This window comes from Poromitra crassiceps (genome assembly GCF_964638095.1).
Source record: "Poromitra crassiceps genome assembly, chromosome: 1".
NCBI classification, from domain to species: Eukaryota; Metazoa; Chordata; class Actinopteri; order Beryciformes; family Melamphaidae; genus Poromitra; species Poromitra crassiceps.
Window position 1 is genome coordinate 51,567,003 of NC_139623.1, and position 25,693 is coordinate 51,592,695.

General features: G+C 45.5%; 2 protein-coding genes across 3 annotated transcripts; one reads left to right on the forward strand and one right to left on the reverse strand.

Moving 5' to 3' along the window:
- Positions 1-2,487: 2,487 nt before the first annotated feature.
- On the forward strand, positions 2,488-3,658 carry cldn2 (claudin 2; the record flags this gene model as incomplete). The annotated part of the gene is made up of 2 exons (XM_083644969.1): positions 2,488-2,721; positions 3,065-3,658. 2 exons carry the CDS (start codon positions 2,488-2,490, stop codon positions 3,656-3,658), a joined length of 828 nt encoding a protein of 275 aa, XP_083501095.1.
- A 7,161-nt stretch (positions 3,659-10,819) lies between these two features.
- On the reverse strand, positions 10,820-25,406 carry rbm41 (RNA binding motif protein 41). Of its 2 annotated transcripts, XM_083648797.1 has the most exons (8): positions 25,363-25,406; positions 24,778-24,829; positions 21,058-21,174; positions 17,490-17,691; positions 15,562-15,766; positions 13,073-13,641; positions 12,549-12,696; positions 10,820-11,597 (listed from the first exon to the last, which is right to left on the reverse strand). In XM_083648797.1, exons 2-8 carry the CDS (start codon positions 24,783-24,785, stop codon positions 11,386-11,388), a joined length of 1,461 nt encoding a protein of 486 aa, XP_083504923.1. In that variant the 5' UTR covers positions 24,786-24,829; positions 25,363-25,406; the 3' UTR covers positions 10,820-11,385. The 2 variants fall into 2 exon arrangements, with proteins under 2 accessions (XP_083504923.1, XP_083504922.1); XM_083648796.1 differs by lacking the exon at positions 25,363-25,406 and having other exon boundaries at positions 24,778-24,847.
- Positions 25,407-25,693: the final 287 nt, after the last annotated feature.

A 25,693-nucleotide genomic window follows, 5' to 3' on the forward strand; every position in this document is an offset into this window, starting at 1 on the left:
ATTTATTTATTGGGTGGTTTATTTATTTATGTATTTATTTATTCATTCATTTTTGGGTTCATTTTTGGGTTGGTGCCTTCAGGGGCAGTTTAGAAAAACACTGCTCCATGCAGAGGCCTATTACAAATGGTGCATTCAAGGCCAAGAGAGCTCGGAAAAGGCATTTATCTTTGAATGCTGCCTTCAGTGACGGCATGAAAAGGGCAAATTCCATACAAAGCACCATTAGAAATGCATTCATGGTCAGGAAAGGGCACTTTTTATTTTATTTTTTAATGTGTCTGAGCTGTTTGTTTTGTTCATGTGTTGTTGGAATGAAAATTAAAAATGTATTATAATAAAAAAAAAAAAAAGAAAGAAAAAAAAGGCACTTTTTACAGACTGAAAAAAAGGCAGGGGCTCAAGCCCCCTTTCATGTCTATGTGTGCACGTGCCTGGTGATGACTGTCTGTCTGCCTGGCGAGATAATTGAAGGTGAGCGAGCTGCGAGACAGTGAGCGAGTGAACGACAGACAGTGAGTGACACTGACAGATTTTTTAGCAACAACCAAGAAAGTAAGTGTCTAGTCTGTCTCTTAAGTAATGTTACCTGTGTGACACGTTGGGATGCTACTGGCTAATCATGCATGATGCCAATTGCCAAGCTCCCGAAGTCAGGTATGCAGGTGGCTATATGCATGGTTTCAGTTTCATGACCCAATAAGTAACAACAAGAGGTGGTGTAAAGTTAAAAACAACATAATATTTTTTATTTTATTTTTCAATCGTTCCTATCAGGAATAAATAAATGTCCCTCTGTATGTTTTTTTTATTATCGATGATGACTTTGTGTGTTGTGTACGGCTTGGGTTGTGTACCTGTGTTTGTAGGTGTCATTTTGATATGAATTTGGCTAAAACAGTTTGTGTTTGTTAGTTACAATTATGTTGACAGGAGAGCTGAGCAGGTGGTGACATGAAAGAGAATATACTGAATAATGACATCACAACAGTATAATCCTAATGTTGATTTAAAATGATATATTACTCTAAATATGGCTAAAAAAGGGGGGAAAAAACCCTCAAATTTTTTGCCACCGAATCCGCTGGATTGCTGGACCTCCCCTATTTCGGAACCCTGTTTACGGCCCTGGTTGCTAGGACAGATTAACTTCAACTGCTAAGTCTCTATTGGAAGGTCAATTTAATATGGCAACATGCCAATTGGCATAACCCAACTAAACACTATCTCAATGGCACTGCGTGCTAGCCCCGCCTATCTGGTATTCCAGATCAATCAGCATTTGCCCAATCTATTGCATGCATTCCATTTGCACTGGGAACTAGGAATTTCCCAGTTGAATGACATCACACCCGAGTTGACCGAGTTCCAGTAAAACATTCGGAAAACCAGCCAGGGTTAGCTCTAGCCATTGTTGGCAACAGTTGATAACAACGTATACAAACACTGTATCAACATGTCCACAGATAGAAGTTAAGATCGCTGTGTGTACGGCTGATTTACTGAGACATAAATAAGACAGAAGTGCTAATTTACTACTGCAACTTTCTACTCAGTCCCTCCAGGAAAGCGAGGAATGCGATGGCAATAATTAATGCAAATTCAAACAATCTCCGCAATATTTGTGAAGGCTTGCAATTTTTCAAAATGCCCACGATTTCTCAGCAAAAACGACAAAACCGGTTCCTCAACTTGCAATTTTTGCCAGTTCCCGCAATTTTACAGCAAAAAAAAATCACATAACACTTTGAAAACCAACACTTAGAAAAAAAGTCATATTCTTTTCCTCAACTTCGAATTTTTACCAGTAATTTTACAGCAAAAAAAAATGCCATACCATCAAATGTGATGCGAATACAGACAGGCGGACTTGGGTCTTGAGTATAAAAATATAAACTTTAATTACTTAAATACAATAAAATACAATCTAAAATTAGGGAAAAGGGTAGTGGAACAAATTGATAGCATTAAAAGTCCAGTTCAGCAGCTTGGTCTGTTCTGTGTCGTGGCAGCTCCTCCTGCCGGCCTGTCAGTCACTGCTCTGGTGTCAATTGACCTAAATAAAAGGCAACAAACTCCCGGCTGATGGACAATGGTATGTCAATCACTCCACTTCAAGACGATACAAGAGCTGAACCGCTCTTCTTATTTGAGTCGAGTAGACGAGTAGACGAACAGAACATGATCTTACATTTCCATCTCCCCCATGGAACACCTCCTCCACTCGTCCCATCCTCCACACATGACGTGGCAGTCTCTCCTCATCACACATAAAACCTTGCAAATTGCGTCACAATTTTGGAGAAGAGCCGCTGCAAAATCAAGCATTTTGATCGCAAAAAAAACTTGTGTGTTCAGGTGACGTCAAAGGGGGGCATTCCCGTGACGTGAACTGGTCAATTGCAAGTTCCCAGTACAACTGGAACACGACATTCCTCTACCATGTCTTTGAATCTGACCCTGGCTTTCCTCCATCCAGCTGTAGCGATGGCGTCCGCAGCTCTGGAGCTGATGGGCTTCTTCCTGGGCTTGCTGGGCATGCTGGGCACCCTGGTGGCCACGGTGCTGCCGTACTGGAGGTCCTCGGCCCACATCGGCTCCAACATCGTCACGGCCGTGGCCACCACGAGGGGCCTGTGGATGGAGTGCGTGTATCAGAGCACGGGCGCCTTCCAGTGCGAGACCTACAGCTCCATGCTGGCACTGCCCTCCGACCTGCAGGTAGGGCTGAAAGCATTATCGGTTTAATGCTAAAACTGTGATGCAATTCAGTTCGTATTACTGTTTCTAATTAGAATTCATTAGTTCATAATCTACAACAGTGATTCCCAAAATGTGGGCAATCTAGTATCATCAACCAAAGTTGGCAACAGTCTCCCAGATGCACGCTGCCTGGGTCTGAGTTTTCAATATAAAACGTGGTGAAGTGATATGAGTGAGTGTATCAGCACTTTTTAAACATTTTCAGCACATTTTAGCAATACCATGATAATACTGATCACCATAATTTTGGTCACTAGAATCGTGATATGAAGTGTTCATACCATTTCATCTCTACCTGCAGGCCTCCCGCGCCCTCATGGTCATCTCCGTGGTGCTCTCCATCCTGGGCATCTCCACAGCAGCCCTGGGGATGCAGTGCACCGTGTGTCTGGAGGGCTCCGGCTCCAAGGGCCGCGTGGCGGGCGCCGCCGGGGGCCTGTTCGTGGCCGCAGGCTTCCTTGCGCTCATCCCCGTCTCCTGGACCACGCACGAGGTGGTCCAGACATTCTACCAGCCCAACATCCACACGAGCATGAAGTTTGAGCTGGGGGAGTGCCTGTACATCGGCCTCACCGCCTCACTCGTCTGCATGCTGGGAGGGGCCATGCTGTCTGTGTCGTGCTGCGAGGGGCAGGACGGCGCCCGCGGGCTGAGGAGGCACCCGGGTGGGTATCCTTACCCAGGCACCATCCCGAGCACCGGGATAGTCGCAGGAGTACGGACGACCTCGCAGACCTATCGCAACCCCACCCACCAGCTGGGAGGGGCCAACGCGGGCAGCAGGGGGCACACGCTGGTCCGCAGCGCCAGCAGCAGCTCCCAGGCAAGCGCGCACCGAGTCCAGGGCGCCAAGAAGAACCCTGCAGCAGGATATGATGTCACAGGCTACGTCTGAGGATGTAGTCCTCCTCCTGCGTCACCTGCTTTCTCAATTCTGAAATACGACACATTAAATCCAATTTATTTATACATAGTATATCGTTTTGTCACCACCTGCTTCACAGAGCAACAAAATACATGACAAGACATTATATTTGTCTCAGAAGTTAATCTGGCTGACCTCAGTTTGTTTTTTACTTCTTAAAAAGTTTGTTTGTTCCTTATGAAGAATAATTGCTCACATAAAAGTGGAAGTGTGGCTTTTCACTGGACAATTCAAAGTGAGGGGAATAAAGCTATGATACAAACACAATCCCTGTCAGATAATTTCAACAGAGCCCAACACTCCAGGTGTGACTGAATGTGTGGAAAAACACCCAGCAAACATTTTGACTTGGATAGACGACGAAAACCTGTGTAATTATAACGAGGCGTCTGTAGTCGACCGTCCAGAGCTGCTCCCTTCAGCATTTTGTCAAATCGGCGTCCTAAATATCTTTCTGGTGTCAGCTCAAAGCAATTTCCAAATCTGTTTTTAATATGAAATTTTACCATGCCATAACAGCCTATCAGATTGTGAAAATGTTGCATTTGTTCGGATTAATCGTCACCTGTACATTGCTGTCTGTGAAGTGCTCGTGGCTGGCGTTCATACACCACTTAAAGGATGGCTTTACCGGTAATCAACCCACTTTGTATCATTAATAATCTTGGTAATATAAGCACATGCGCAGTGTTTACCTTCTCTCTCTGTTTTCTGCTGGAGAGGCAGAATCTGCTCTGAGGGGTTATCGTTTATTTTTATTTTTTAAGTCTGTGCACATCCATGTAGAATGCATGGAGAGCCTTAAAGCTGCATTCAGTGATGTTTTTGTGTTCAAATACGTGTTAAATGGCTCTATATCCTGACAGCAATAACTGAAATAGAGTGTTTGGTCAGTGACTTGAAACCCCCAACCCCCCGCTGTCCTCTCTCTCCTGTAGTCCTGCAGGCTGGGCGGACGTATCTCTGCAAGCGTAACTCGTAGAGACTCAGCGATGGTGGCATTGGATTCGCGGTGAAAAAATACATATTGTCCTGTAAAGGCATCGCGATTGGACTGGACCTTCCGTTTCTGAGAAAATGTAAATTTTTCTCTGATTGGGTCAAATTGGCCCCGACCTGAAACGATCCAATCAGAGAAAAGTTGACATTTTCTTGGAAACGGAAGGTCCAATCGCGATGCAAGGAAAAAACTACGTGTATTTTTCCACCCCGAATCCAATGCCCCCATCCCTGAGTCTCTACGAGTTACGGTTGCGGAGATACGTCCGCCCTGCCTGCAGGACTACAGGAGAGAGATAGAGGACAGCGGGTGGTGGGGGGTTTGAAGTCACTGACCAAACACTCTATTTCAGTGATTGCTGTCAGAATATAGTCATTTAACACTTATTTTAACACAAATACATTGTTGAATGCAGCTTTAATGACTTGCAGCTGGTGGGGGTAGAGTTTCTGCAGGCAGCAGCAGGAGCATTTTTCTCTGTGAGGTAAACAGAGAGAAGGTAAAATGTTAGGGTTGTGCTACAACCCGGATTTTACGAATGAGAACGAGAGCTCTCACTCTAGTGCCATCTCCGCTGTGCACGCAGCCACTGGAAGAATGTTATTTTTGCTCCAAAAATGATCTTTATATAAAACCAAACCACCCACCAACAGGTGGCGTGGTACCCCCTGGGGCTGAGGCGGCCACCCTCATTCCTTACCCACGTGACTACGTCACGCCCACCCAGACCAGGGGAGGCCACTCCTTCTTCCAGCTCGCTGAGAACGATCCATCCAACGACGCATCGACGCAGCAAGGCTGGGTAGTGAGAGCTCTCGTTCTCACTCGTAAAACCCGGGTTGTAGCACAACCCTAACGTTTTACTTCGTTTCGAACTCAAGCTCTCACTCTAGTGCCAAATTCAACCGTCCTTGCTGCCGGGAGCACTCCTCAGAGCGACCCGAGAGGCATCGGTGAACCACGGCTGCATGGCGAAACGCCCATGCCCAACCGTGTGGCATTTGGAGCGGCAACGATACTACCTTCTTGCCATTGACAGTACCGCATGCGCGAAACGCGAACGGGACACGTCAAGGCTGTAGTATCTAACAAACGTGTGAGGAGAGGACCAGGAGGCCGCAGTGCACATGTCCTCCACCGATACACCACGCAACAACGCAGAAGACGTCGCAACGCCCCGCGTAGAATGCACCTTGATACCCTCCGGGGGTACCTTACCCATGGCAGAGTATGCCAAAGCAATCGCCTCCACTATCCAGTGTGATAAGCGATCCTTGGAAAGGGGTCCGCCCTGGGCCTTCTGCTCAAAGCAGACCAACAACTGGTTTGTAGTGCGTAATGAACGCGTCCTGGCCACATAGGCCGAGAGCGCCCTTACGGGGCACAGCATGTGCAAACGTCTCTCCTCGCCCGAACTGAACGGCGGGGGACAGAATGCTGACAAGTCTATGACCATAGACCTAAAGCTGGCATTAATATTCTTAGGTTGATAAGCCGGGTTAGGTCGCAACGTAACCCTGCGCCCATCATCCCCGAAAACCATACAGGCCCGCTGCACCGAGAGGGCAATCAGGTCACCAACCCTCTTTCCTGACGACAAGGCCAGCAGCTGCGCAGTCTTCAAAGACAGAAATTTCAGATCGGCGGAGTCCAAGGGCTCAAACGGATGACCAGCGAGCCCCTCCAGCACCGTAACCAAGTCCCATTTGGGAAAGACGCACCGCGACGGCGGACGCAACCTACGTGCTCCCTTCATGAAGCGCGAGACCAGAGGGAACGCCACCACGGGGCTCCCCTCAATTCCCATGTGGCAAGCAGACATCGCAGCTACGTACACCTTAAGCGACTGCGGGGACTGGCCTGCGTCAAGCAGGCTCTGAAGGAAACAGAGAACTGGTCGCACACCACAGTTCACTGGATCCACGCCCTTGTCCGTGCACCAACGCAAAAAGACCCGCCACTTGTACGTGTACTGAGAGCGGGTCGAAGCAGCCCTAGCACTCTGGATAGTGCACACCACATTATCGGGCAAGCCCTGGGCTAGCAAATGGTCCCGTTCAGGAGCCAGACTGCTAGCTTCCACCTGCTTGGGGAGGGGTGGAGCACCTCCCCTTCCGCCTGGGATAGAAGATCCGCCCGCACCGGCAGCGCCCAGGGCGGACCTTGCGACAAGGAGATCAGGTCCGCAAACCATATCTGCTTGGGCCAAAAGGGGGCCACTAAAATAAGCTGAAGGTGCTGTTCCCTCACCCTGTCCAACACCTGTCGGATCAGGGGGATCGGGGGAAACGCATAGAGCCCGTCCTGTGGCCACGCGTGCGCCAGCATGTCGTGACCCAACGGGGGGCTGTCCTCTTGGATCGAGAACCACAGTGGGCAGTGCGTCGCGCGCCGCATCCCCATCTGACGGGGATTGCCCTGAGACAGCAGGTCGGCCCCGAAATTCAGCCGGCCTGGCAGATGAACCGTTGACAATGAAACGGGGATACGCCCACAGGTGAATCTCCATCGCTAACCGGTTCAGCGCCTCCGACCGCACACCGCCCTGCTTGTTCAGGTGGGCGATCGCCGCTGTATTGTCCGAGCGGATCAGAACATGGCATCCATGTATGAGCCGCTGAAAGTGAAGCAGAGCCAGGCGAATCGCCTCCAGCTCTAGCACGTTTATGTGGCGAAGCTCCTGAGCCTCCCACCGGCCGTTCGCCGAAAAGCGCCCGCAAACCGCACCCCATCCCCAGAGGAAGGCGTCGGTGCGAATAACCAACCTGAGTGGGACAGGGCCCAACCGAGTGCCTCTCGAGAGGTAACGGGGTCCGCCCATATGGCCAGCGCCCGCCGGGCCGGACACGTCAGAGAAACCCTGCGATGACGGTCCCTGGCCGGGTCCAGGCGATGCCTGAGAAACCAGATCTGGAACGGGTGCATGTGCAGTCTCCCCAGTGGGAGCACATGCACTGCTGAGGCCATCAGCCCCAGCATGACTGTGCACTGATGCACTGACATGGAGGGACACAGACCTAGCGTCTTTGCCGTCCGCACTGTGCGAGCCTGTCGCTCTGGCGAAAGGCGGGCCAGCCTGGCCCGGGAGTCCAGCTCGAGCCCCAGGAAGGTCGCCACCTGCGCTGGGACGAGGCAACTCTTCTGCCAGTTCACCAAAAACCCTAAGGTCTGCAGGTGATCGGTCACCACCTTGGTATGTTCCATGGCACGGACCCTCGAGTCCGCCACTATGAGAGCGTCGTCGAGATAGAGGAAGACGCGAATCCCACTTGCGCGGAGGGGAGCCAAGGCTGTCTCCACGCACACCGTGAAGGTTCGCGGGCTCAAAGATATGCCGAACGGCAAGACACAGAACTCGTAAGCCTTCCCCAGGAAAGAGAACCTCAGGTATTTTCTGTGTCTCTGAACCACGGGGACATGGAAGAACGCATCTTTCAGCAAACTGTTTTGAGTTTCTATAGAGAGAGCAAATACCAGTAGATTGGTTCAGGAGTGCTACTTCAATTGGGTCCAAGAAGGACATAAGAGATAAAAGACATGCTTAGCTTAGTGATCAATAAGTCAGAAACAAAAATACCAAGGCACATAACTGCTTTGTCAAAATCAAAAAGCCTTTAATTAATAAATGGGCGTTGCACCTACGCATTTCAACTCAGTCTTCTTTAGGGCATGTAAAAACCAGTGACAGCTCACAGATATACCAAGGCTGGTGTCTGCTGCAGCCAATCAGAATATCACTTCACTGGGTAATTGACACATCTGCTAGATGAATTTTAACGAGGCATCAATTAACCTTAATTGATGCACAGTTAACCTTAATAGGCTCTTTTCACAGCACCCTTTTGAGATGGTAAAGCAGGAAGTAAAGCAGCTGTAACCAATAACATTAACGAGGGCCCTGGCACTGGAACAACCAAAATGGAATGGAACCATAATTAATGGTATTGGTTACACCTGCTTTGCCACCTCAAAACGGTTGCTGCGAAATGGTCCATTGATGCCTAGTTCAAATTCATGAATAAGAGCTTTTCTCTCGTTGGATTATGATTTTGTCCAAAGTTACATGACTGTCTGTATTGTAGCCTACAATACAGACAGTCATGGAACTATGGACAAAATAGAGAGATAACAGAGAAACTATGGTAAAAAACAGCCATTGTTCTGCATTTTCTAATTGTGTTAACTTCTTGTCAAAGAAATAACACAGAAGTTTAACAATTCATCAATTTACTGGGGACCCCCTGGAAACCCCTTAGGGACCCCTGGTGGCCCGCAGACCCCACGTTGAGAACCACTGTTTTTTTTGCCTGCTGTTGTTACAGTGAGTGCAGAAAAAGAAAGGTGGCGGCCCTGACCTGAAGACAAACAGAAGAGCGGCACAAACAGCCCTGAACAAACAGAGACCTAATGTTACACTTTTGTCCGATCGATGCAGTTTCAGAGTTTACTTGGGATCGTGAGACACAAAGTGGGACAGTGTACAGTGAGGTTTGAGCCCCACAGGTCAAGGTGACTTTTAAATGAGTAACAAAGTGATGACTAAACTGTGCTGAATTCACACTGAGTCTGATTTGAGTGTTTTTGACTCGGGTCAGTGAAATGTTCTATGGTCTCTCCTGATTCTCCTGATAAATATAGCTGAACCATTTGGTAAAAAAAAAGTAAAACTATTTCTATAAGCATTTTACGAAATGTCTATGGGAAAATAAATGGCGGATGAAAATCTCTGGTACACTGCTGAAGCAGGAATTAGCCTCTCTATAGCAAGTCCTTTATTGTAAGTTAGCGCCTTTTAAAGGAAAAGAGAGCAAGAACATATTTGTTTGTGTTTGATTCTGAACTGGAAGTCCTCATCATTTACTCATCTATTTTTTTGTGAAGACTGCTGTATCTGTAGGCTATCTATTCATCCATCCATCTATCTATCTATCCATCTATATATCTATCTATCCATCTATCTATCCATCTATCCAACTATCTATCTATCTATCCATCTATCTATTCATCCATCTATCTATCTCAGAGGTGTTTGTCATTTACATGATTCATCAAATCAAACGGGTTATAAGGGGTACGGTGGTGCAGTGGTAAGCGCTGTCGCCTCACAGCTCGAAGGTCCTGGGTTCGATTCCCACCTGGGACGTTGTGAACGCTGAAGGAATGCGTGCCCGTCCGCATGTCCTCGAGTGCCCACCGCCCGGGTGGCGTCATCAAAAGGGCCTTTCTGTGTGGAGTTTGCATGTTCTCCCCGTGCCTCCCGGGGGTTTCCTTCATATAGGAACCCCCTTCACCAAAACATGCAATATCCTGGTTGCTAATGTGGTTCCTCCTCTGGTCGTTAAGGGCGCCTGTTCGGAGGGAGGGGAACTGGTTGGAATAGCGTGAACCTCCCACGTGCTATGTCCTACCGGTGAAGCTTCCCCTGTCGGGTGAAAAGAAGCGGCTGGCTAACTGCCCATGTCTCGGAGAAAGAGGGTGGAGCAGCAACCAGGATAAATAAATTAAATTAGCACTAAGGGGGATAAAAATGGGATAAAAGAGGAAGATTTTTATTCTAACTGGATGGTTTGTCTTGTGGTAAATCAGGAGAAAAGGTTGGTTCTTTTTAGGTCAAAGTGAGTAGAAGTCCATTTACCTTTAATTTTAGATTACAACAGTTTATGACGGTTAAATACCTTGGCTTGACTTTACAGTAAGTAGTCTGTTGTGTTTAAGTTGGTTTCCAATAAATCTATCAACTGGTTGTCACTGAAAGTTAACTTACACTTATAAATAACACTTTTGAGACCCGTCAGTTAGTAATTTTTAGATGATGTGAGCTGTTAGCTGCCACGTGCTTTTGATTGTATTTTCTGTCTCTGCTTCTTCTCTTGGTTGGTCTCCCTTGAAAAGCAAATTCAGATACATGACTGTACGGCACCACCTAGTGTCCAAAATCATGAACTGAAACTGAGGGGCAGCCAAAAGAAAGTACATTTCAAATTTACCAGACACTGGAAGGAACTGAGCTCAAATGTAGGTTGTCAACATGTTGGATGATGGCGAGTCAGAAATGGAAATTGCAGATTGTCCCTTAATGAGCCAGTATTTGTATAGTGAGGCTGGAATAGGCAATAAAAAAGTCAAAGAAATCAAAATAAACAATGCTCTTTTATGTTCCATTTACAACCAGAATACTCACTCACGATATTACACATGCATGCATTTTGTATAGGCAGTAGGATGGAAGGTTGAGGGTCTTGGATCAGGCAGTAAGGTGGAAGGTTGGCGGTCTTGGATCAGTGTTTTGCATGTCGGCTGCTGCATGGTGTGAAACTGTTCTGCTTAGAAAGAACCGACAGCTGTGTGCTTGCAGTGACTGTATGACCATATTTTTAAAGCATTTTCTGAAAAACGTGATTTAAAAAAAATCGCATTTATGATTCAAAAATAATAAAAGGGGTCCTCATTTGTGAAGATGATCTTGCTGAAGACTAAGGATGCAGTTTCACAAACTTTTGTTAACCAGAGACCTTATTTCAGGCATTTAACCAAAATTCCCATCCAAAAATCCCATTGACTTTTAGACGAGGGAACCAGGAAGTGCAAGGACTTCTGGGTTGGCCTGCAAAAATACGTCATCCCTGCGGTACTCTATAGAGTTAAGCTAACAGACATGTATTGATATGAAAATGTGACAGATAGCAGACAGATCTCTTCATGAGGCGGCAGCGTGTGTGTTTTGGTCGGGGAGAAACGTTTCACTTTCTATTTGTCTCTTCTCCTGGTCCTCCTCCTCCTCTCCACTCCTCTTCTCCTCCTGTCTCTCCTCCTTGCTCCTTCGCTCATGGCCAAACTCCACCACCACAGGTTTCCCTAGCAACCGGTAACCATGGACCAACTGCAAGGCCTTCTGGGCGGTTTCTGCGTCTGCCAAACAGAAAACAAAAAATACCTTGGAATATAATGGAAGTATATATTTTAATTTATTTGCAAATAAAAATTTGAATATGGGTATTATAGGCATTTAGGTATATCTGATATTTGAGCAATAGCTTCATTTTGCTCTGTAATAACAAATCTGAAGTCACAATTAAATGATAATTAAAATGCAGACTGCAAAGGAGGAGCGCCAGACTGTTCACACCTAAATGACACTACTGTCCCCTGTGGGCCACCATAGGGTCACACAGAACACTATGACGAGGGGAGTCTTTCTAGTGCATTCTGGGAGAGATAATGCAGCATTTTTATTTTTCATTGATCAGAAAACATGCAGACAAACAGTAGAAAATGTGGCGCCCCACAAACCACTGCAACAAATAATCTTAGTGGTAAAATTAGAATAATCTTACTTGTAAAATTAGACTAATCTTACTGGTAAAATTAGACTAATCTTACTGGTAAAATTTGACTAATCTTACAGGTAAATTTTTTATTATCTTACTGGTAAAATTAGACTAATCTTAGTGGTAAAATTAGACTAATCTTAGTGGTACAAATGGAGTGTTTATTTGCCAATGAGCAATGCAAGTGTATAATTCCATAGTCCAGTCAAATTGCCCCAAACTGTAGTAAACGGCTGCGAAAATCTCCCTAACCTGACAGCGTGACGAAGGCCTGGCTAACCTGACAGCGTGACGAAGGCCTGGCTAACCTGACAGCGTGACGAAGGCCTGGCTAATCTGACAGCGTGACGAAGGCCTGGCTAACCTGACAGCGTGACGAAGGCCTGGCTAACCTGACAGCGTGACGAAGGCCTGGCTAACCTGACAGCGTGAAGAAGGCCTGGCTAACCTGACAGCGTGACGAAGGCCTGGCTAACCTGACAGCGTGACGAAGGCCTGGCTAACCTGACAGCGTGACGAAGGCCTGGCTAACCTGACAGCGTGACGAAGGCCTGGCCCTTCAGCCTCCCAGTCAGCAGGCGGTACAGGATGGGTGGACCGGCCTCTGGCTCGAACCTGGAAAACAGCGCCACCAGCTGGGCCGCTGATGCCTGTGCACTCAGGTTCTTCACACACAGCACCTATGGAGAGTTGCAGAGACCAGAAAACACAAACTGTCACACGGAGCGGGTTACGTCTTCAATACAATCATAAATACAATACGTGTTGTCTAATGTCATGAGAGTGTGGTGTCCTATAGCAAACATTACCTTATTACTGGCTTAGTGGCTCTTCGTTGTATGTTAATATCAACATAGACTACTAGTCAAATGGTTGGACTTGGACTTACTATTTTCCCACATTTTAGAATAATAGTAAAGAAATCAAAACTATGAAATAACACAAATGGAATTATGCAGAGACCAAAGGTATTGGTGAAAAACTCAAAACTACATTATATTTTGATGGTAGTAGTGTAAGTTGCTAAATTAGTTTGCTGCTGTTGGATCTGGGTACCTTGGAAGGTGTTCCTGGTTGGTACTTGCAGAACCTCGGGATACTCCGGATGCCTTCTTCAGATTCCCGATTCTTTAGGATTTCCTCGTCGGGAATGTTCTCTATCTCTCCTCTGATGGTCAGCGGTCCGCCTGACCCCACCTTCGCCGCTCCGCACAGGCTGGCGAATGGCTGGCTGATATTAATCCTTTTAGGAGAAGCCAGTCGTCGTTCCGGTCTGTCCCAGGAATGTGGCTGGGCAGAGGTGTCCAAACTGGACTCTGATTGGCCAGATGATCTATTTTTTCCTCCCAACAGGTCACTACGGTCGTCTGATTGGTTGTTGTCTTTTTGTGAGCCCTGTGATTGGTTAATGTCTTTCTTTGAGTTCGGTGATTGATTAGTGTCTTTCTGTGACCTCTGGTTGATGTCTGGGACACTTCTGGGTGAAGATAGCGTTGATGTTACAGCAGTTTGTCCCCGTGAGTCCTGTGGTGAGGCTCGTCTCCCTTCGCCAAGAACGTCTCTGTACACAGAGTCCATTGGATCAGAGGACGACGGCCCCTGCTGGCCCTCCTGCTTATCTTCATCTGTGAATGGGAAATGCTATAAGCCAGTGGTTCACAACGGGACCAACCGGGAGTCCGTGAGAGGGTTCCAGAGAGTCCCAAACAAAATTATGAATCAAACTTCAGCATTATTTCATTCACAACAAGTTAACAGAGAATGTAGAAGAAAGACTGTTTGATCATAGTTTCGTTGTTATCTCTCTACCTACAATACAGTCAGTCATCTCATGGAATTCTGGACAAAATCAGATCTGACAATAAAATGTTAGATTTTTGGGTCTGACAGACAAAATCTCGTCATATGGGGGTCCGTGGCCCTAATGTGGACTAAATTACAGGGGTCGGATTCACCAATGTGTTCTTAAAGTCGAGGTGAACCCGTTCGTCACGTGCATCCGAGTCCGTTTCAGACTGAAAACAAATGGAGAGGCGGACCATATACTGTACATGTCGATGATTTGATTTGACAATTCTGAGGACTGGCTTTGGCATCGGCCAATCCTGGCGTGTTCCACCCCCAAAACGGGTGGGATTCAGCGTGTTGTCGTGCTACGCGAGTGGGATCCGCGGAGTACCAGGCAGCCAGGCTGCTTCGTGCGGAGCGAGCGGACAATCCGATGCATGGGTGCTGCACGCCCACCTGGAAACTCCGAGAGACGACCCCTGACAGCCAGGGAGGCTGTCAGGCTCGGAGGCGCGCGCCATTATCGTTATAAATGTAAATAATATTCCTGGAATGCGTGTTTTAACGAGCCAGTTACATTTCTTTGTATTCTTAGAGATTATAGTTTTTTGTTCATGTTTCTAACAATTTGCCAAGTTAGTAGTTAGTTTATGGGATAGGAATTCTGCCAGATGACAGGCACTAGGCGCCATTTTCTCTTTCTTTTGGAAGAGAAAATTATCCTGAAATTAAGATTTGATTGACAGCTGCATGTCGTGATATGATTGGTTGAAATGGGGTAGAAATTTGATAGTACTAGGTGACGTCAGCAAACTGTACATTTCTGTTATCAATGAAATCTTGAAAAATGAACTTTTGATGTGAAAAAGTGTGGAAAACGAAAGAAATTAGATTTTTGTGATTTTGTTTGCATACATTATTAAATAGGTGCACTGCATACCCAGGTATTTCAACTAAAAGAAAAGAAAAGTAATTTTTGGGTTCAGCTCGACTTTAAGATAAATGACATAAGAGTAAAATTTAGGAAGTTCTTAAGAAGGCTCTTAAGTGCAATTTCTCAATATTTTCTTAGTAACAATCTAATTTCTTACGAACTTCATACATTTTCTTACTTAATAACTTCTTAAGATAGGGTCTGAATTAATCAACTTTAGGCATCCTGCCATTGAGGCTAGGAGAGGAGGCTAGGAGGCAACCCAAAGGGCTTCCGTTTACAAAACAAGTGTGGAAAAATCTATTTACAGGTAGGACAACTAGGCAAAGATTTAAACATTGACTGGTGTTTGTTGTCTGTCATGTCTGTTGTAAATAAGCTAGTCAAGTGGGCATCTATGCTAATTTTCTTTGCTAGCTTAATTGCTAGCTTGAACAAGTCAACTAGGCAGAGTGACCCAACACTAAATAAAGCTTTACAATAAACGTTAAGAGGTCTTTAATATACAAAGAGCTGAGAATCACTGCAATAAGTAAGGGAAATGACGTCTCCTGATATGGACGTAAAGGGAGATGACACTGACTGAAGACATTTCACTATTTCTTACCTTTAGGCTGTAAGCTAGATCACCTCCCTGCTCAATTCAAGCAGTCACTCTAGCCGTTTCTCTGACTGCTAGCTAATTTTATAACTATCTTAAGTCCTCACTTAAGTGTTGCAGTAATTAGATAGTTTGACACATATGCCACAAGCGTGATGTCAATTCAAAATGGCTGTAGCACAGGACCAGACCCTACGGCTAAGGGGATGGAACTCTCCTGACCTTGATGGTAGAGCGAGGTGAGGAAGGCCAGGTGGTCGTTGCCCTGGAACAGCGCCCTCTCGATCTCCATCTCACGGCGGGACAGAGGCTGGCTGGTGGCGAAGCGCTGCGGCCGGGACAGGAGCTCCGCCCTGGTAGACATTTTGTCTCTGATCACCTGCAGGCGCTGCTGCTTCGCCCCAGGAGCCGCGCACACGCCGTGGGACTGGCAGGGACACAGAATTTGGGAGGTTGGAAATCGGATTTGTCATATGAGGTTTGCATGCCTTTCCCCAGCTTTGCAGAGTATAGGAGCTTCCACACACACTAACAAAAATAATTTTAGTATTATTATTTATTTATTTATTTGAATCAAGTTTTTTCGGATTTCCCCCCCAAGTTTTCTCCCCTATTTTACATGATGGTTTTAAAAGTTGTCCGACTTGCTCCGCCTAAACGACTGCGTGAGCCACGGGACTCTCGTGAGAGCGAGGCGGGCGCAGATTTGGAACGAGGCGCTGCAGCTGCTCTCCACCGACTGCAGAGCTCAGAGGATGACGAGAAACGCATCTAGCTGAGTGCCCATTGGCTCAACACAGGTGTATCACAAACCCACAGTGACAGGAGGAAACTGCAATTTTATATCTATTTCAAGATGTCACATGTTTTCCATGTTTTTTGCCAATAGCCTATATTGCATACCATTGTGATATGACTTATAGCCTACTTCTGTATATAGAATCCAGTGTGCCATTTCTAGGTCTGTATCTGTCTCTATCCTATACATTTCTGTTGTTTGACGTGGCTCACACGTCACAGTATCATTTCCGTGTGCCATGTCAGCTCACGTATTGCTTTTATACAGGTGCGGCAACCAACTTTTTCCGCCTACAGCCTGACGAAGACCAGAGGTTGAAACGCGTTGTGTCCCTTCTGCCCTTGTCCTATCTTGAAGATGTACTTTGTATTAACTGAATAAGTATAACTGTACATTACTTCTTTATTAAATCCTTCTATAAGCATCAAGAAGCTCCTTTTTTCTATTTACTGTTTATATTGGCCTGCTGAGCTATCTTGTCGCCACTTTTTTTACTTTTCCATACCGTAATGCCTACATCAAATTAAAATAAGTAACGTGGGCTGGGTCGTTTCAGCAGTGAGTGTGGGTGACGCTAATGCACCTTTTGTATGCCATTAAGGAGCAGCCGAGCTGGACGAGGCCGCGTAACTGTCAAGAACTTTAACTTCTGAGCAATGTAATTTATTTTGCGCAATTATTTTTGGAGGGCCTTTGACAGTGTTGGGGCCTTACGCTAGTTAAGAGAAGTTTCTTTACAAACACAAGACTCGTATGATGTGCAGATGATATGACCAAGTTGACGAACATATAAACTGGGAGCAGGGCTCTGTTTAACTGAGGGGAAGAAGAAGCTCCTCTCTTATGGGACTCAGGTGAATGGTTTAGCTGTGAAGCTAACATTAGCTTAGTTGTGAAGCTAACATTAGCTTAGCTGTGAAGCTATTGGAGCTTTAACTGGTAAGGTTTACATAGTTCAGGAGGAAACCTTCCTGTCACTGTGTGGAAATTAAAATGTCTAAAGTCCAGAAGCTGAGAGCAGTGATGAAGCAGCGTGTAACTGGGTTATTGAATGTAGGGTTAGGGGTTAGGGTTAGGTGACAGTAACTGCGGCTGTCACTTTTTTTCCCCCATCGCGATGACACGTGACTTTTGAGATGTGTTCATCGTGCATGTTCATATCGTGATGACGATGAAAATACGATTAATCGTGCAGCCCTACAGGCCACATACCCTTAATCCAGCCTCCCACCCACAACAGACAAGGCCAATTGTGTCTGGCAACACGGGGGGCTCAAACCTGTGTCCCTCGTGTTGGTAGGCAGGGAATCTGCCGCTGCACTACCCGGGCGCCCACCCTGGGGGGTCTTACCTTCTCGGTGGCCTGTGGCTCGTCTCTGCTCTGCCACAGCTGGATCTCGGCGTCGGTGAGCCCCAGCTCGCGCAGGCTGGCCAGCTCTCTCTCCCCCTCCTGCAGAGCCTGGAACTGGGACAGACTCCTCACCCCAGCAGCCTGCTCCCCAAATGGCCGGTACAGCGCCGCCGGGCCGAAACACTGCCGCTTGGCCACACATCTGTTAGGGAGTTTAAGTTAGGTGAAGACGATGACTTGAACAAATGGTGATACCTTTACATGTTGCACTCATCAGGTGCTTTCAGATACGAAGCCATGGAGAGCAGATGGGAAATGATTTGAAACAAAACCCTTCACATGAAAACCACTTTGTCAGACTGTTTTTGGGGTGTCACGATACACTCAGTTCACGATACACTCAGTTCACGATACGATACACGATATTGGGTTCACGATAACGATACAATATTTTAACAATATTTTTTTGCGATCGATTTGTAAGTTGAGGGGGCATCCTCCACGCTAATTTGAGTAATTTCACCATTTTCATCCTCCGTGTCTGACTGTAACGTCCCTCGTCTGTTCAAACAAAGCAATGAAAAGGACAGCGAGCATGCAATCAGATGCAGATCAGTGCCACCATGTTCAGCTTCTTTTTCTCGCGATATGAGATTTCATCTCAACGATACATATTGTCACGTTTTGATATCGCGATATATCATGGGACGATATATTGTGACATCCCTAGACTGTTTGCATGTAAACCATGGGCTTTTTCTTATCACTTTCTTAAAATTTACTGAGTTTGAGTCTGATGACTCAATGACTCTGCTGATGAATATCGTTAGAGAGTTCTTCACCGGGGGTTGAAAGGCCCAGACTCTCTCTCGGAGGTTGTTTGGTTCAGACCCCAGGAAGAATAATCGCTGCTTGAGGCAGTGTTTAATGCGGATCTTAAATAAATAAATAAATGGAAGTTCTTTGGCACAGAATCGTCAAAGTCATCCTGCTTTGCTACTGCGATTGGTCAAAGAGTTTGATGATTGACAACAGCAACCAATCAGTTTGAGCTAAAATAAAATAAAATAAAAGTCAGGGTTCATACACATTTTGACCAATGATTTTCCGTTTTCTGTGATCAGATTGCGATCTGATAGTTTCAATGTTGATGCACTCACACACATACACCCACACCCCTCTGCCTCTCTGTCTCACAAAAGCCACTTTCAGACATGAATCAGGTGAGGGTTGCTTGCCCTGAGCCTGACCCGGGGGATACGTGAAGTGTATCCTTTCAGATATGAGGCATGTTGCTTTCATACATGTGGAGCACCTCCAGGTGTAAAGTAGAGAGGGGGCGGGGGTGGGGGGAATTGGGGCATGACGACTGACCACACAGCTGCACTTCATGCATGGAAGACAGCAGTCTAGGCTACAGCCTTAATGGCACAAAGTGAATCACATCCAACAAACACGCAAGCACGACATGCAGTCTGATAACAAGTTGCTAAAAATAGCCTACATAATGGGCGATAATTGCCCACTAACGTTCGCGCATATAATCGTTTGGCTAATGCTAATTAATTAAACAACCCTACAACTCACGGCCAGATGCATAGATTTCCTCAAGTCTGATGTGGCGAGAGTTCAGTCCTAAAATGCATCAATTCTGTTAGAAATATACAGAATACAGGAAGCTAGACGTTTTTACCTTCAAAATAAAATCAATTGTTTATTACTTGGTAAACAAAAAAACAGAACAGTCGACTCATTACGGGTTAAAATTGACTTTTAGAAGGCAGCAGATATTCTTCCAGTTTATCTCTGTTCTGTATCTTTCGGATCACACACACACAAAAACATTACACGTGCATTTACTTTATTTAATTGCCATTGTGTATAATAATAAACGTGAAATACGTAACGTGTGATATAAAAGGCATGAACGCAACCAGATCCAGATATCCTACCTAGCGATGTCCAATACTGGGAAGCAGGATGACCCTCGCGTCCAAAAATGCTATATTTCTAAGGTGGTGTGCTGCATGAAGCTTTGCAGAAATAGATCAAACCCAGCGTTTCAATCAAGCAACATGTAGCCTGTTGGCTGACACACGAAGCAGCTCCAGCTTCATTTGGAAAAACTGAAACTGCATGTTTGCGCACTTGCTCATTCACATCGACTATTTATTTAATAATAATCTGTCACGCTGTCTTGTCTCTGTCTCCGCTGCCTCCCAATCGCTTAGCTCAGGTACTTTACAGCATTCTGGAGGGGAGGGGGACCAATCCGCCCATGTGACTAAGTACGACCCTAGTGTCACAGCCACAGGAGCCACTGTCACAGGAGGGTCGCGGGAGCGCGCATAGCTCACCAAAATGTGTTCATACATACACCGCCATCCGGATGCCCTCTAGATAACTCCCGAGTTCCAAGGCATGTCTGAAAGCGGCTATACATCACACAGCCTCTGTCCCTGTGCTGCTGAGCGCTTCTCTCTCACTCACACACAGTTTGTGGCTCATTTCACTGTCAGGTTGGAGGAGTCTTTCATCATAATTTAATGTTACTTCTCTTCAGTGCAATATGTTTTGATAACTGTATTGTGATGGTACTATTTGATATAGCACAAGTCATAGGAATACCAGAGTGACGGCATCAGTGTGCGCATGACAAGTCAGTCAGTCTCTGGTGTTACGATTGTCCGTCTGACAATAAAGCTGATTAAAGAGAGTCGCCGCCTCGTAATAATTTCTACATAACACTACAATAACGACATGTTGGCCTACACAAGATGTTCGCTCAGTCAAGTAACGTTAATGTTAGTTAGAGCAAAGATAACTGGTGCTAATTAGCGTTAGCCATGTTAGCCTATGAAAGTATCTGACGTTTAATCCTGCTGCTGGTGGAAATGGTTTATGTCCAATACGATGTATGATGAGGCAAGATGTTTTAAGTTAACGTACCTTGAATTTGGCAAATAAGGATGGTTGGTGTTCCCGCAGATGTGCTATCATACCTGTCTTCAGTGTCTTGCATGTAATCCTACCTGGCCATCGTATATCCAAAATATTCCCACACCGTGTACTTTGTGTTTTTCGACAGCGGAAAGTTCCGGGGGTTCTCCTTGTACAGCAGCCATTATCACATTGAATTACAATAGCCTACGCACGGGTGTAAACAGTCGCAATTGAATTGATGATCAGTGATCACAGCTATTGATTACTCATGCAGTCGGGGGGAGGGGCCGCGTAACTGCACTCTGTCTGCAAGGCGACCTGGGCACTTTCTCTCTGAACAAATTTCCATGACTTTTCCAAAACTTTGGGGATTTAACCCCCCCCCCCAAAAAACTTTTCCATGACCTGGAAATTGCATTGTAAATTTCCATGATTTTCCAGGTTTTTCCATGACAGTACAAACCCTGATAAGTATCCAAGTGGTGGAGAAGCTTGCATCTAGAGCCTAATGAAGGATTGATAAGGGCTAGATACCAGGCTGTAGCAGCATCTAGAGCCTAATGAAGGATTGCTAAGGGCTAGATACCAGGCTGCTGTAGCAGGACAGACAGCCTCTCTCTCTCACCGCTGGAAGTCGACAGTGGTGTGCAGCTGCTGCAGGAGGAGGTTGTGCAGCTGCCTCTGACCCTCCGACTCCTGTTCCTCCAACAGAGGGCCTTCATCACACGCATGGCGGCTTACTCTGAAACACACAGGACAGAAAGACAACCAGAGGTACAAGTTAGATACATGACAGAAAGACATGTAGAATTATAAATGATTCATATGCAGCTATTAATTATTATTATTAGCCGAAATGTCGTCTGGACCAACAATCGATCAGCTCCAACTGCATTGTCACGTCAATTGGAGTGTAAACAATAACCGCGGGGCACAGAAGGCGGAAGTCTTGGCGCGGACATCCACTATACAACAGAAACCCCCGACATATCATTGACCACATTCAATGAACACGTGGGGATAGGGCCTTCTCCATCGCTGCCCCAAAACTTTGGCACTCTCGCCCTCCCACTATGCGTTTCTGACCCAATGTCGAGATTTTCAAGACTCATCTTAAAACTCACTTCTTTTCAATAGCTTTTAACTGTCCCTAACCTGTTTTTCCTCCCACCTGGTTTGTTTATATGAAACCCTGTAACCTGCTCAGGTTCTTCTCCTGAAGCCTCTGTAGGCTTATGCTGTTATGTATGTGAGTCTACCTCCACTGTCGTTGTTATTATCTTATTATTGTATCATCAACAGGGCTGAATCATTGACAGTGGTGGTGTAGTTAGGGATTTTTTGTTGTTGGTCATGATTGACGGTCCGCATCAACAGGGCTGAATCATTGACAGTGGTGGTGTAGTCAGGAATGTCATACCGAACCGACATGGATAGCTAGGCTTAGATAGTGAGGTAATATGCAGTTGTGCGGTGGTAGCATGGAGGGGGGTGTTTCCAGGACGCTGGATTACACCGTTAAGCCTTCTTGAGGTGTCGTGGGCCTAACTTAACGAAACGTCGGTGAAGGAAGGTGCCCACTTGAAAACCCCAATGACATGTTTCATACTGCTGTTGGCTAGGGTAGGTAACTGGTGATTTGTGTCTTGTTTATTAGTTTGTTAGCCTGTTAGCTTGTTTTATTCTGGATTGGGCTTCTAAATGTGTTTCTCCTCGGATTTTGGCACAAGGGATAGTAACATCTTGTCCTGTGTATTAATTAATAATTGTGCTTGCTGAAAGCAAGGCACAATCTATAAAGTCCGACATACTTATTATATATATATATATATATCTGCCACAAAAATTTTGGCGCATAATAACTCCGACATCTTACGCTATGCTATGACTTTGCTAAGGGTTTCGTCAAGCGGTTTGGGCGCTATTCGCAATTAAGTGCAATCCCCCCCCCATTCACTTGAATAGGGTTTCAAAATATCTTGCATTAAATTAGCTGTATCACAGAAACCATATGCCCGAAAACTACCAAACTTGGTAGGGAGGTGCACAGAGGGGCATTTTACTATCCACGAAAAAATTACACCAATTGACGAGATACTGGCGCTATAACAGCCCTCTTTACCTTTTGGTCCATAACTTTTGTCGTTATGGGAAACGACAGTGTAGTCAGTAAACTACTGCAAAGTTTTGAATTAGTTTTATCGGGCATGTGCTATGAAGAAGCGTGCATCTGTCTCCTTCGGGAGCATATCTTCAGCCACCATTTTCGGGATGAGCTGGAAAACTTCCGGTTAAAACTTTCAAAATAATGTTACTTAAACAAAAGTAAATAGCTTATTTATGCACGTTGGAGGAGAAAAGGGTATTTCAAAGAGCAAACCTTGTATCAAAATACTCGTTGTGATGTCATATGGCGTGAAACTATGGCTGTAACGCATTACCGGTACTCAAAATAAATAAGGTTACAACTTACGTTACAATAAGCCTTTTATTTTGAAAGCAACAAAGAGGATGACGTACTTGTACATTCTGGCTGACTTGATGCCCGTGCAGTTCATGCTGCCAGATCCACATAACGATGCATGCGTAGATTTAGACCGATTTAGACCATTTTTAAAGGGGTGGGGAGTCGGGCGAGTACCCGAACAGCGGAAACGTTACTACTGACTTAGTAACTACTACTAGTTACTACTAGTACTACTGACGTTATGAACGAGTACCCGAGTACTCCCGCCCAGCCCTAATAAGCGGATTCCACTGTAGATGGATGTAGGCTATCCACCTTATTTTTGGCGGCCATTTTGCCTTACGTTAACTATGGGTTCTATTTCCGGTGTAACCAATTTAGATAACCCCCCAGCCCCCGAAAAAAAAACGTCTATGAGGATTTTACCCTTTTACAGCAGAGCCATTCTGCTCTACAGCCGTGTCGTTCGGGTGCTGGGATAACGTAATGCATTGTGGGTAGTCGGCTACTAACTGTGGCTAATTTAGCGGCTAGCTAGCTATGTTACATGGCAGTAAAACGCCACCAAATTGATTTAACTTTTAACCATTTCGAGTAACACACATTTCGAGTTTCCATACGGACCTCCAGCGTTGGTTAGTTGTTTATAACGTGACTATATTTATAACTTTTATAACGGACTCCAGCTTCCGGTTTATAATTTGGGTCTGCAGCCAGAGTACAAAGGAAATGGCAAGCGGCAACAATGAGTCACGTTAAACCGGACCTTGTACCCACGATTCTTTTTTACAGTGGGGCATTCAAAAATAAGGTGGATAATATAGAATAATAATATCATATATAGGAAATACAAAGATATAGCTTACCATACTGTAAGTACCAAATCAATATAAGATACAATACAAGAATTATAGATCTATAATTTATAGAAACAGCTGCCTGTGAATAACTGGACTGGGGGGGGGGGGGGGGTGAATATAGGCTATGTGTTAAAAAAAGTTTTCAGTGGTGTGCCTTTTCTCTGGGTAAACAAGAAGTGAGCTTGAAATGAACTGTGCTGCTCATTTTTTGGGACTGTGAGCTATAGTTCAAAGTTCAAAATATGAGCTATGAACGTGAACTCACTGATTTTAATCTGCATGAGCTGGACTTTGAGCTAGCTCTTGTGAAGTGAGAGCTTGCACAACACTGCTAATGAATCAGAGCCAGAGAGATCATGCGATAAAAGTTATGAATCATTCAACTTTAGCATTATTCAATTTACAGATCATAGTTTCTCTGTTATCGTGCTATCTACAATATAGCCAGTCAGTGATTTCTGGAATACAAATATTCTCAGATTTGGTTCTGAGAAACAAAATCTCATCACTAAATTAGAGGCCCTTGTCTGATATGAAAAAGGTTGAGAATCACTGGCCTACGATGAGCTGACAGCTAAAGTTAGGCTACACAGTGCATATTGCTCTAAGTCTAAAAAGTAGAGCATTTTCTAGAAATAAATGTCAACTGTATAAGTCGAGAGGTGACCATGAGTTTGTTATGATTTTTTCTTTTCTCACTAACAGCACAAAACAGATCAAAACCTGGCCATAGAAATACACTTCCAAATGTAAACCTCAAAGTGTATGTATATCAATACTAGACGATCAGCTTTTGCTATTACTAGTTGTATCTAATGGCTAGCATTGCTAGCAGATAGGCTACAAGTCTCAGTGGCTAACGTTGACTGAATCTCCAACAATGACCGACGGCGATGGAAACGCGTATAAAAGATACATTCATGGTCACAGTGATGTTAAGATATCATCGTAAACCTTAGTGTTTTGTCAAAATGCATTAAATAATAATCAAAATGTGACAGTGAAAGCTGTTGTTTACCGTCGCATGCTTCCTTGCTTGCTTCCTTCCGCGTTACCCCTCCAGCTTCCGGCTTGTGGAATCATGGGAAATGTAGTCAAATAGCCGCCGGTCACAGTCGAAGAAAATCATAAACGAGAGTTGGGGCACTTGTGTAAATTAAAAAAAAAAGTTTCCTTAACCATTGTGTTATGGATTTATTGACGAGATGATGAATGTTGGAAGCAGAAAACCAAATCCATAACCTAATATAATAATAGCTCTATGCTAATTGGTTTGCTATGGCTTTCTTGGACGGCTCAAAACCTAAACTGGTAACGTTAGATGGTGCATGCACTGAGGTCCAGCATAGCCATATTATACAGTAACGTCGTTATATTTATTTGTCGGATGAAATATCCCTTTAAGAAAAGGACATGCATGTGCCACACCCTTCATGAGAAAAGGGTGTGGTTAACAAGCTCTCCGTCACATCGGGTGTCTCTGTGAGGTCTGAGCTATGTGTCATATCATATATAGCATATAAATTATATATCATATAAAATGCTGTACTGCAAAGCCATTGGACCCCCCTCCCTCCCTCCCAGCTCAAGTGTCCTCAATTACCCTCAATGTGGCTGACGTCAGTAAGGTGACATGGGTGCCTTGTCTTCACTATCACAGTAACCGCTGCAGCATAGCATTCACACATGCACGCAGCGCGCCAGGCGGTCCAGTATGTTCCGGTGCTGCTGGGTTGGGTTCTGGAAGGGGATCGGATCAGTGGCGGCGTCTGGGCTGCAGCTGTGTCCGCTCTGCAGGGCTGCAGAGCCGGGCTGACTGACAGAGAGATGAGGGGTGGGTGGGGACGCAGGGTGGGGTCACAAGCAGGGAGAGGCGGAGGAGGAAAAGGGAGAGAGAGAGCCCAGCCCTTGAATGCACGGCAACATAACACGCC

Excerpts from the sequence above, each read along its gene's own strand:
- rbm41 (XM_083648796.1), bottom strand. The coding sequence starts at position 24,842 with ATGATTCCACAAGCCGGAAGCTGGAGGGGTAACGCGGAAGGAAGCAAG. Across the intron at positions 17,692-21,057 it reads ACCACTGTCGACTTCCAGCG|ATGTGTGGCCAAGCGGCAGT; the intron begins GTGAGAGAGAGA and ends ACTCCCTAACAG. Across the intron at positions 15,767-17,489 it reads AGCCACAGGCCACCGAGAAG|TCCCACGGCGTGTGCGCGGC; the intron begins GTAAGACCCCCC and ends TGTCCCTGCCAG.